This window comes from Arachis ipaensis, chromosome B01 (assembly GCF_000816755.2).
Source record: "Arachis ipaensis cultivar K30076 chromosome B01, Araip1.1, whole genome shotgun sequence".
NCBI classification, from domain to species: Eukaryota; Viridiplantae; Streptophyta; class Magnoliopsida; order Fabales; family Fabaceae; genus Arachis; species Arachis ipaensis.
In genome coordinates this window covers 6,672,230-6,684,144 of record NC_029785.2, presented here as the reverse complement: position 1 = coordinate 6,684,144, position 11,915 = coordinate 6,672,230, and the positions used below count along the sequence as shown (strand labels likewise).

At 37.9% G+C, this 11,915-nt stretch overlaps 2 protein-coding genes across 2 annotated transcripts; one reads left to right on the top strand and one right to left on the bottom strand.

Moving 5' to 3' along the window:
* LOC107613612 (enhancer of mRNA-decapping protein 4-like) lies at window positions 25-7,856 on the top strand. Its single transcript, XM_016315737.2, is given in 13 exon segments — window positions 25-948; window positions 1,443-1,492; window positions 1,570-1,726; window positions 1,839-2,057; window positions 2,307-2,435; window positions 2,671-2,752; window positions 2,755-2,849; window positions 3,194-3,553; window positions 3,641-3,760; window positions 3,881-4,051; window positions 6,345-6,503; window positions 6,597-6,722; window positions 7,148-7,856. Coding segments are annotated over 13 exon segments (2,394 nt in total). The 5' UTR covers window positions 25-531; the 3' UTR covers window positions 7,457-7,856.
* LOC107613541 (chaperone protein dnaJ 11, chloroplastic-like) lies at window positions 9,867-11,021 on the bottom strand. The gene has a single exon (XM_016315627.2). It carries the CDS (start codon window positions 10,619-10,621, stop codon window positions 10,163-10,165), a length of 459 nt encoding a protein of 152 aa, XP_016171113.1. The 5' UTR covers window positions 10,622-11,021; the 3' UTR covers window positions 9,867-10,162.

The window sequence follows — 11,915 nt, the reverse complement described above, 5'->3', positions numbered from 1 at the left end:
ACAAATGAACAGTCAGAAGTAAGAATTAAGAACAAAAATCCCTAGCTCCTTTCTCATTTTCTTCTTTTTTTTTTTTCTTTGTAATTCCCAATATACCGAAACATCTCAGTTTCAGATCTCACTTCTTCTCCTCCTCTTGCCCACCATAGCAGATCTCGCATCACACACTACACTCTCCAACACCAACAGCAACAATCAATTTTGCTCTCTTTTCCCTCCCCCCAAATTCCATTCCAATCAGATTCAAATTCCTAAAAATTTCAATCTGAGAAATGATGTCTTCCCCAAATCACCCTCAACAACACCAACACCAGCAGCAGCAGCAACAACAACAACAACAACCACCCTTCGATATGCACTCATTCTTCAACCCTCCAAACCCAATCCCTAACCCTAACAATTTAATCGCTGCTCCCTCCTCCTCTGCCTCTACCCTCCACCCTTTTCCCCGCCATAACCCCCTTCCATCAACCACCTCCCACCTCCTCCTCCTCCGCCCTCGTCTCCTCCCCCAATGCCGGCGCCCGCCTCATGGCCCTCCTCACCAACCACGACCAACAACAACTGCAACCGCCACCGCAACTGCCTCAACAATCTTCTCAACCGCTTTCCGCTGCGGCTTCCGCCCCTATCTCCTCGATGGGGATGTTATCTGCCGCGAACGCTGCGGCAGCTGCGCTGAATCGCGTGGCGAGCAGTAAGGTGCCGAGAGGGAGGCGCCTGGCGGGGGACCATGTGGTGTATGACGTGGATGTGAGGCTTCCCGGGGAGGTGCAGCCGCAGCTTGAGGTGGCGCCAATAACGAAATATGGTTCGGATCCTAACTTGGTTCTTGGAAGGCAAATAGCTGTTAACAAGTCTTACATTTGCTATGGGTTGAAGCAAGGGAACATTAGAGTGCTTAATATTCACACAGCTGTTAGGTCCCTTCTCAAAGGCCACAATCAGGTTCGTTTCCTCTTTTGGTTACTCTTGCGCTTGTAATGAGAGGGGAAGAGACATGGTTAAAGATTGAAATGAAATGAAAGACTTAATATCCCAAAAAAAAAGGTTGAGGATTTGTGCCTTAGTGATGTACTTGTATTTTAAATGGATGAATCTGGAGTTTGAATAACAGTCATGGTACAACCATGTTATCTTGCTGAATAATAAATCGATAGGCGCAGGACCCAATTCTTTGTTGGACTTCCATTTTAGCATTGATTTGCTTATTAGGGAGATTTACTTTCAAGAGCTGATCTGCTTTTAGATCAAAGAGTCAAAGGTAGCATTGCCTTTTGTTCATTGCAGCAAAGTTCTAGTAGTTATTTATTGGTTGTTGCTGGTTTGCTGCCTCTTGACTTGCAACTTGTATTGTAGTGCTATACATGTGTATTAGGTTGATCCCCTTAAAATGATGATAGTCCATCTTTCCCTTATTTGTTTCTTCTTTTTCTAATCAGAGGGTCACAGACTTGGCTTTCTTTGCTGAAGATGTTCATCTCCTGGCTAGGTAGTTTCTGTTACCTGAAATAATTAAATGACCTAGTTTTCTTGTCAGTGGTTTATGTTAACATGCTTTTCCTACAGTGTTGGAACAGATGGCCGTGTCTTTGTGTGGAAGATCTCTGAAGGTCCTGATGATGAAGATAAGCCTCAAATTACTGCCAATATTGTTATCGCTATCCAAATGGTGGGAGAGGAGAAAGTTGAAAATCCTCGAATCTGCTGGCACTGCCACAAACAAGTAAATGCTCCATATCCTGCTTCATAGTTCTCTTCCATGAAGCTTGAAGAAGTGATGATTGAACCCTTATTCCTTCCATTCCTGTCATATTAATTCATGCCTTTTCTTATAGGAAATTTTGATAATTGGTATGGGAAGACATGTTCTAAGAATTGACACCACAAAAGTTGGAAATGGTGAGGCCTTTGTGACAGAGGACACTCTGAGGTGTCCTCTTGACAAGCTCATAGATGGTGTTCAGCTGGTGGGGACTCATGATGGAGAGGTGACTGATTTGTCAATGTGCCAATGGATGAGAAATCGTCTGGTATCTGCATCACATGATGGCACGGTTTGTATTTTCTTGCCTTAATTAACTACTATGTGTTGTTTCTTTCAGTTCTATTTCTTTCTCTTTGTGATTTACTAATTTTTTATGTTTGTGTTGAGGAACATTTATACATAACGAGATACTTTTGCATAGATGACAAAACAATTGAGTGCACCATCCTCATTATTCCTATGTCGTACTCAGTTTATATTTTTGTTTAGTTTGTAGTATGTCTTAGTTTTATTTTTTTGCAATTGTCAAATACTACAGATAAAGATCTGGGAAGATCGCAAGACACAGCCACTTGCGGTGATGAGACCACATGATGGGCATCCTGTTTTTTCTGCTACATTTTTCACTGCTCCCCACCGACCTGATCATATTGTTCTTATAACTGGTGTAAGTTCTTTCATCAAGTTTTTTAACATGTTGATTAGGTATTGCTGATTTTGCTATGTCCAGAAGTATGCGATATGCAATTTATTTGAAAAATATATAGTTTCATTCAGGGGAACCTTCATATTATTTTGTCTAAAAGCATATAAAGTTTACTTACATTGTGGTTGTGATTTTTATTATACATTTCTAATCTACTTATATTTATATTATGTGGTTTTATTTGAACTGTTTGTAGGGACCTCAAAATCGGGAAGTTAAGCTTTGGGTCTCAGCAAGTGAAGAAGGCTGGCTACTTCCAAGTGATGCTGAATCGATTCAGTTGATTTGTCAAATGAACTAGGTGGAAGTTCAAACCTCCCATCTGCTGAAAATGCATTTCATCAAATTCTAGCAATGCAAGAATCAATTAATCAGGTATCGTTCAGGAGTTTTGTGCTGGTCACATGAATAACTAATACTGTATTATATTCAATGTATTAATATGTGGAGGTTGTAATGCATTTTGTATATTTTTAGGAAAAAGCCTCACGATGCCAAGATTTTGTAGTACATGTTCATCGAAAAGTGACCGTCTAAATTAAAGCTTATATTTTCATATATTAGGAGCTTAAGGGCATGTAGGATGTATATGTTTGTACACCTATTGAATTTTAACCAAGTCAATATAGGATAAGCCAAGAAATTGTATTTTACAGGATTGTACTTAGTATATTTTGGTAGTTTTACTTGCTGAAGATTTTTTTCTCCTTGCTTGGCAGTTATTGACTATGCAGAAAGAGATGCAGAAGCAAATGACAATGATGGTTACAGTTCCAGTTACAAAAGAAGGTAGAAGGCTTGAGGCAGCCCTGGGGAGAACTATGGAAAAAGCTGTCAAGGCCAACATGGATGCTTTGTGGGCTCGAATTCAAGAGGAGAATGCAAAAAATGAAAAGTTGTTACGAGATCGTATTCAGCATGTTACAGGTTTGATTAGTAACTTCATGAATAAGGATCTACCAGCAATATTGGAGAAAATACTAAAGAAGGAAATAGCTTCAGTGGGTCCAGCTGCAGTCCGTGCAATGACCCCCACTATTGAGAAAATAATATCTTCAGCCATTGTAGAGTCTTTCCAGGTTAGTGAATTGTTTATATATATATCTTGGGTGTTAGATTGAACTCAATGAAGTTGTATTGTGGATCTAATAGACACTTTTTACCAGAGAGGAGTAGGTGATAAGGCAGTAAATCAACTTGATAAATCAGTCAATGCAAAACTTGAAGCCACTGTTGCCAGGCAAATTCAAGCACAGTTTCAGACGACTGGAAAACAAGTGCTTCAGGTGTCTCACTTGCTTTCACTTGAACTATGTTGTATATTCATTCAATCTGGCAATCTGGCATTTTTCTTTGTAAAAAAAATTTTCATCATGTTCACCATTGTAAAATAATTTCTTCTGTAGGATGCACTCAAATCCAGTTTTGAAATATCAGTGGTTCCCGCATTTGAGAAATCATGCAAAGCAATGTTTGACCAAGTTGATTCTACATTTCAAAAGGGCATGGTTGAACATTCAACTGCAGTGCAACAACGCCTTGAATCTGGGCATACTTCACTGGCAATGACTCTAAGGGTAAGTGTACTTATTGATATTCTCTTGTTCCTTTGGTCTTCTGTAGCAACATTCTCGTTTGCATTTGGACGAAATTGTGTTGCTACTCTCTTTAAAGGAAAAAGTTCAGGGTCAGCAGTATTCAAGAAAGTTATTGATATAGAGTTGAAGAATCTAGGATCAGTGAGAATAATGGTATGAGAAAACAGAGTTAACTTGGATCACCAAACATTTCGACATTTTTAAAATAAAGGGCTTGTTTGTTCAAAGAGATCTAGGGTTGACCTTTGCATAAATGCATTCTGTCTGTACCTGTGAATTCCCGAAAAAGTTAAATTACTTTTAAGTGGAATTGTATCGGCTCCTGTTTGGATGTGTCATGCTTAGGAGAGGATCTGAATCCACTTACTAAAATGCTTTCTAATTTTATGAGCTTAAGTTTTTAAATGGCTATTTATTCTAAAATTTTGCCTGTGGACGATTTCAATGGTTGTATTATGATAGTATAGTATGATACAAACCTTAGGACAACCCTACAACAAAAGCTAGCCATTGTTCACCTTGCATATAAACCCACATTGGAATCCCATACATCTGATGTGAGTGGTGTTCGCCCTTTGGTTTGGATTAGGTATGGAGTAAAATAAGAACCAACCCAATCAATTTTGTACAGGTTGGGTTTGGCCGTGTACTTTTTTTTTTTTTTTTTTGGGTTACCTCGTATTTTTATATTTCATGTTTTAGATACTGAAGCAAAACATGCTGAACAAAGTCCAAATCCTAATTAAATAAGTAAACATTTATGGAAATAAAGGTTATAACAAACTGATCCTAAGATATATTCATTCATATTTTTAGATACCATATATGATAATTGTAACAATTCCTCTCAAGCTATAGCTTTAAGCCTAAGCTTATTATAAGTAAACTGTTACAAATATAAAATGACCTCCATTAAGATTATCAAGTCAACTTAGGATCAGGGATATGCCTGGAAAAGACAGCACTACAAGCCAGTTGGAGTGACCCTCAGCTTGAACAGTTCTTGGATAATCGTATGATTTGGAAGAAGAGGCACTCATATATCAACAGAGTCTCCAAACAACATTTAAACTAAACTTAAATGATCCAACAGTAAAGGCCGGAAGTGATGCAATGAAGGCAATGAAAGTTTCCTGTGCATGCAATAATGAACCACAAAACAGCATACGAAAGCCCTATTAACCTACACTGGAGATCCAAAGTAGCCATGAAAAGGAATCACTGACATTATTTAGTGAAAGAAAAACATCAGCATTGGTAAGGTAATGAGGGATGGATGTAAAAATTGTGTCGAATATTGAACAGAGGGACTCTCTCATTGCAAGGTGTTTGAAACTGATACAGCTGAGCAACCTCATATTTGTGTCAGTGACCTGCTATTTTAAAAGTTGTGTCTACATGTTGTGTCGTGTCGTGTCAAGTGTACATGTTAGTATTTGCTCTTAGTAGGTTATAACATAGTGGGAAAGGGGAAGTTCTGCAGCAAGGTTTTTCAGGAGTGTAGCTGCAAGATTGTGGCTGATGGAGTAATGGAGACCTCTGAATCGTAATCTGATGATACAGCTGCTGTGAATGTGGAATGAATCACTTCGAGGTGAACACCATCTGTAGGAGTGAGAGGCGACGGTTGGTGGCTTTTGGTGCAGGAAATAGAGGGAGGTTGGAAGAGGTGGTGCTAGCCAGTAGCAATAGGGAAGTGAGTGCAAATATAGGCAGTGATGGGGATTTCACTGGTAAGTCGTGAGATTGAATGGTGCAAAACACGGGGTATTCAAAGAAAATGGGTTTGTGTGATATATTTGGTTAATGATTATCATTTTTATACCCAATACCCAACCCGATGAGTAAGAGGGTTAAAAGTCTTCAACCCAAATAGACCACTCGTACCTGTTCCAAACTGAAATTGTGTACGGTTCGGGTAGATGAGTTTTCCTGTAGCAATTAATATCTACCTTGCAATTGGATCCTAACATACTAGTTAAAGTTCTCTGTGTGGACCTCGCACTTGCTGTGCGCTAGTTTGGTCATACCATCAAACCTACTGCAGGAAGCTTGTAAACTTTTGTATTTTTCTCGATTGTAATTCTGTATGCTTTTATGTTATGTCAATGTAGATAATATATTTACCAGAGATAAAAATCTTTGTTGCTTAATTCATACTGGTAGTGAGTTCAAAAGAAAATTTACAGATATGCCATATTTTACTCTTAGTTTAGCTTTGCCCACTCTCTTTGTTTCCCAGTGTTGATGTTCCCTGTTATGCAATTTGCAGGAATCCATTAATTCAGCTTCATCAGTTACTCAAACTTTGAGTAGAGAAGTGCTAGAGGGACAGAGAAAGCTAATGGCATATGCAACTGCAGGAGCTAACTCTGGCACACTAAATCCTTTGCCCATTCAGCTGAACAATGGACCTCTGCTTCGTGAAAAGGTGGGGTAAAAGTCCTATTAACTTGCAGGATGATTGACTTTCATATTTGAGTTTGCATCGTAATCATTTCTTACAATTTGTGTCGCATATAAGGTTGAAGTGCCTCTCGATCCCAAACAAGAGCTAGCAAGGTTGATAGCTGAACGGAAGTTTGAGGAAGCTTTCACCGGGGCTCTACAAAGAAGTGATGTGTCGATTGTATCTTGGTTATGTTCTCAGGTATGCCAAAAACATTTCTATAAATATCTTCAAAAGTATAACTAAAAAAGTGGTACTTCAGCTGGTGCAATGTTGAAATGGATTTCCTATATGGTATGCCAGAGACTATGCTTACTTTATGAACCCGACTATTGATCTTTGTGACTGATACCATGGTATGAATTAGAAAGGGGCATATTATCTTAGTTGACTAGTTGTCATCAGAATCATTAGAGTCACCTTAAACCTTTAATTCTACACTGATGCTCAATCTAACATTGGAATTGGTCGTTTGATACATGTCAAGAATATCTTGTCATGAAGTTGTTTCATTGGACCTTATTTCCAGATTCTAAATTTTTAGCCTTCAACTAAAGTTCCTTTCTGTTGATGTCGGGGATTAAAATATTGAGCATTAACAGCACCACACCATTTCTGCAAAGCAGGTTGATTTACATGGACTTTTGTCAATGGTTCCTCTTCCTTTGACCCAAGGAGTAGTGCTTTCACTTCTGCAGCAACTGGCATGTGATATTAACAATGATACCTCACGAAAGATTGCATGGATGACGGATGTGGCTGCCGCCATTAATCCCGCAGACGCCATGATTGCGATGCATGTGCGACCCATATTTGAGCAAGTTTATCAGATACTGAATCATCAACGTAGCTTGCCTACAATGACTGGACCTGATCTTTCAAGCATCCTTCTTTTATTGCATGTCATCAACTCTATGCTCATGACATGTAAATGATTTTCCTCATTTCTGGAAGTGTGCAATTAGCCTTTTTGAACTTTCAGATATTACAGCAATTTTGTACAAAGCTCAGTGAGTTTCATTAAAGGATCCATATTGGTAGGTAGTTGACTGTGAATCAAGGTAGTGTTGAAGAGGTGATTCTTCTATCAAAATTTCTGCAGCAACGAAATTGTTTTTGGGCTCAAAATATTCTGGTTATTTTTTGTCCTCCCAACATTAGTTAAATATAGAGGAGTGTATATACTATATGTGTACTCAGTACTGTACCTTTTGTTATTAACTTCATAATGATCTGACAGACAAGGGTAGTTTTAATCCTCCTTTTAGGATTTGTTTTGAATGCATCCATGAATAATTAATTACATTAAAGACGCGAGTTTCTTCCTTTATAAAAGAATTCTGATATCTTTTGCTATTAGAGAGAAGCATCATTATTATATATATAATACAAGCACCTTGTTGAGCAGTGTCTCCATCAAGTTGCATATTTAGATATAGATATATATTTTATGATACAAAAATTAAAAAAATTAACTATAATCTAATGGTTAACGACATAAGAGTTGTGTAAGTTCTACAGTTCGAAAGCACCAAGTTCATTATCCATAATAGCCATTTCGAAATTATTAGTGTAGTAGATATATGTATAAATGATAAATCTACAAAATAGTCATAGTTATATAAAAATAAACAAAGAAAACAAAAGCAAAATGATGGTTACAAAATTCAATCTTCATTATGCATACAGGTAAAAAAAAATGGCAATGCATCTTCCGTCTTATATATTGTATTTCAAAAGAAGATTTACTCCTTTTATCAGGCCAAAATCTGGTATGAACCAGCACCTGTGATGTTGTGTATTCGTTATCATTAAAAGGTTAACCCTCCATGTAGAAAGTAGTGATATTTCCCAATTAGGGGGTTCATTAGTCACATTGTAAGTGCCTTTTCTAATGTAAAAATGTTCGGAACATGATCGTGTCACGAATTTTACATGAAGAGTAATTTATGTATCCTTTAGATTTTGGAGAGCCCACGGAGATATAGGATTCTAAACAGTAGATTAAAATGTTATTTTTTACAATTGTACGTTTTACCTTGTAGTTCACGCAAAGACTGAAATGTTCTATCAAGGTTTAGGGACATATCCTAAGCTTCTAACAGCTCTTATTTGTAACGGAAAAAAAAAAGAGGCCATATTTGGTTTGAATTTTTATCTAAACATAAAACATACACCATTCAAGCCCTAAATTTATTTAGGAAAACAATCAAGGTGTATTGTTTATACTAACTGTAACTATACAGCCACCAATTTTTGTCAATACAAGTGTTTAAAAGTTCAAATGTAGGCCTTAAACTCTTGCATCTATTATGAATGATTAAATGAGAATTAACGATATACACTTTAGAGGGACCTATTAAAATCAAGACGAAGATAAAAAAAAAAAAAAATTTAGAAAATCAACTCTATATCTAACTAAACAGTCAACTTTTTAAAAAATTATGATATTAAAATTTTAAAAACCAGTTTTACGTTCAAAAAATATAAAAATTTGAAACATTAGTTTTATGCTAAAAAAACCCGCATCTTAAAATTGAGCATCCTCTCATGTTTTTTAATATAAAACTAGCTTTCAAAATTTTAAAATTAGATCTTTTAAAAAAGAGAAAAATCCAAAACAACCCCTGACAATTATTTCGAAAGACAACGAAGTCTTTGACAAAAAAAAAATTTCAACCCGGCTTCTGACAATTACCTCGAAAGGACAACGAAACTTTTGTGCCAAAAAAAAGTCAATGTTATTTTTTTTTGCACACGGGTTAATTAGTCCCAAAACAAAACATCAGGAGCCAAATTAGGTGTTTTTTTTTTGGAGACCTCATTATCCTTTCGAGATAATTGTCACGGGTCGGATATGATATTCGGTCTTTAAAAAATTGGCTGGTTGATTGCATAAAGAATTAGTTTCTAGACTTTTAACTTATTATTATGATTTATCTCTGGTTTCATTGGGTATAGTTTTTTGTTTTTAAGTTATCAGAACTATTTTAGCCATCATATAACTAAATCTCATGTTTCTTGAGAAGTTTTCAGCAGCTGATTAAATTAAATAAACATAAAATCCATCAACAAAGGTATCAATGGAGTAGCGGGAGCAGTGGAGGCTCACTCAACTCCATCCAAAAAAAATTATGAATTAGAATCATATAGTGGGGAGTGAAAAAAGCCCAATAAATAATTCATTATTTTAATTTTTTAATCTCGTGTAAAATTTCCTTTTCTTTTTTTGGGTGACTGTAAAATTTCTTTTTGTGCTTCAGATTCGTTCTACCATTTTGTTGGTTTATGCAAAACAGCAGCAGATATCACGCACAGGGGAAGAAAAAAGAAGCAAGCCAAAATTGGCAAAACAATATTTATATTCCATTTTTTCTTTTTAACTTTTTACAACGTTAGTTACATCCATTACCACCACCATCACTCTCTCAAAGCAACGAACACCTTCTCTTTGTCCTTAAGAAATCCACTACTTCTCTTTCGTTCATAGCAGAAGTAAAGCCAAGTTTTTCCCCTCCAAAAGAAAAACAAAAAAAAAGACAAGTTTGGATTCCATAACAAGACAATTCCCCCTCCTTCCCCTGAACGGCTGAACTGTTACCTAATATCTTTTTTTCCTTTTTTTATTTTTTTAACTCTATCTACCAGCATTGGTCCGTTTCCCATCTTCGGGTCGAGTAATGATCGGAATTCCGTTTCACGCTCAATGGCTCCGGAAACCTCCGCCGCCGGGAGGCCAGAGACAGATCGTACATAGCTCTCGCTGAAGAATCCGATAGCGTCTCGTATGCGTTCCGTATCACGATGAAGTCGCCGTCGTCCGTGCCGGAACTGCCGTCAGAATCCGGCAACCGCCTCACGGCCGCAACGTCGGGGTGGTAGAGCTTCGCCAGACTCCGGAAGGCAGACTTGATCTCCGTCAGCGACGCATCCTGCTCGACTCGCAAAACCTTGTAGAGGCTAGCCGATGTGGCCGGCACCGGAGAAGCGACGGCGCGGATCGGACTACGGCGGCGGAATCTTTCGTTGGAAGCTCGGTTGTTGCTAGCGAAGGAGAAGTTGACAGCGGGAACGGTGGATAGGCTGAGTATTGCCGGCATCGGAGGGTTAGATCGGAGAAATGTTGAGGTTTGTGATTTTCCGGCGAGGGGTAAAATGGGAAAAATGAAAATATTGGGACTGTATGAGAGTGTGTTGGCTATTTGCAAATGAAGGATGAGCGAAGAAAAAGTATAGGGGTTTATGTTTATATAGTAGTCAAAGGAGTAGGGGTAAAAGTGTCATTTTGTATGCCACGGAGGATGAGATAGGTAGCTGCGTGGGGTGAAAAAGAGAGTGACAATAAACTGACCATGGTGACGTGGCGCTATGCAAACGCGATTGTAGGGAAGGCTTCTAGAAGGGATTTGGTCTTTGGAGACCTTCCCTGTATCACTCAATGTAATAAAGTGGGTTGCGGCCCATATTAGTTCTTGGTTTCTGCGAAGATCTTTTTATTTGATATTTAAAAAAGAATTCTGTTAGCGAGACAATGAGATATCTATACAATATATAAAATAGACGGTTTATTTGGCCTATATTAAATTAAAAATGACAATAAACCTTCATTTACCTTAATTTCAACCTCTAATTCAAATTATCCCCATTCACTTTTATTGACCGTCGGTTACCCTAACCCCAAAACACGCCACTGTCGCTGCTCAAGAACCCCTCGCTGTGCCGCCGCCTGTCCTGCAATGTGCATTAGTTTCGACGAGAATTGCTTTGCCCTTCCGTCTTTGCGAATGTCCACCGTCGCTGGCAGCACCGGATTTGCACCGTCGGCGTTGAACATCCGACCAGGTGCGTTGTCGCGCGACCTGGCACAGCCGTCACCTCCGACGCGAGCTGCTCCGTGCGAATACCCAGTCGCTGGAAATAATCCCGACGCACCGTTCGCAACTGAACATCCGGTTAATTGTAGACACGAACATCCATTATTTGTGGTTAGAGATAATCGTATAATCAATAAGTGGGATCATATACTCAGAATGACCATCCATTTTGTTTTTATAAATTAACCATCCAAATACATGTTGAATCGAACATCCAGTTATTATGTCGGCGCGATGTCCGACGGCGGTTGGTAACTGTGGCGACACTGTACCGGCGAGATTCAAGGAGAAAGGGAGAGAAAAAGGTCACACCGTATTGAGAGAGGGAGGTAGTTTCTTTATTTCTATAAATGACGGTAATCCTAATTTGATTCAAATTTTAAATTGAAAATTATTTAAAATTAATTAGTTGCCTATAATTTAATTTTATTCTTAATTTAACCTATTGTACACATTATATAAAACATACATTAACTATTCATACTTTCTCTTTAAGAAATTATTATTTTTCTCATTATTA

Coding starts and splice junctions, on each gene's coding strand:
- LOC107613541 (XM_016315627.2), bottom strand. CDS start 10,621: ATGCCGGCAATACTCAGCCTATCCACCGTTCCCGCTGTCAACTTCTCC.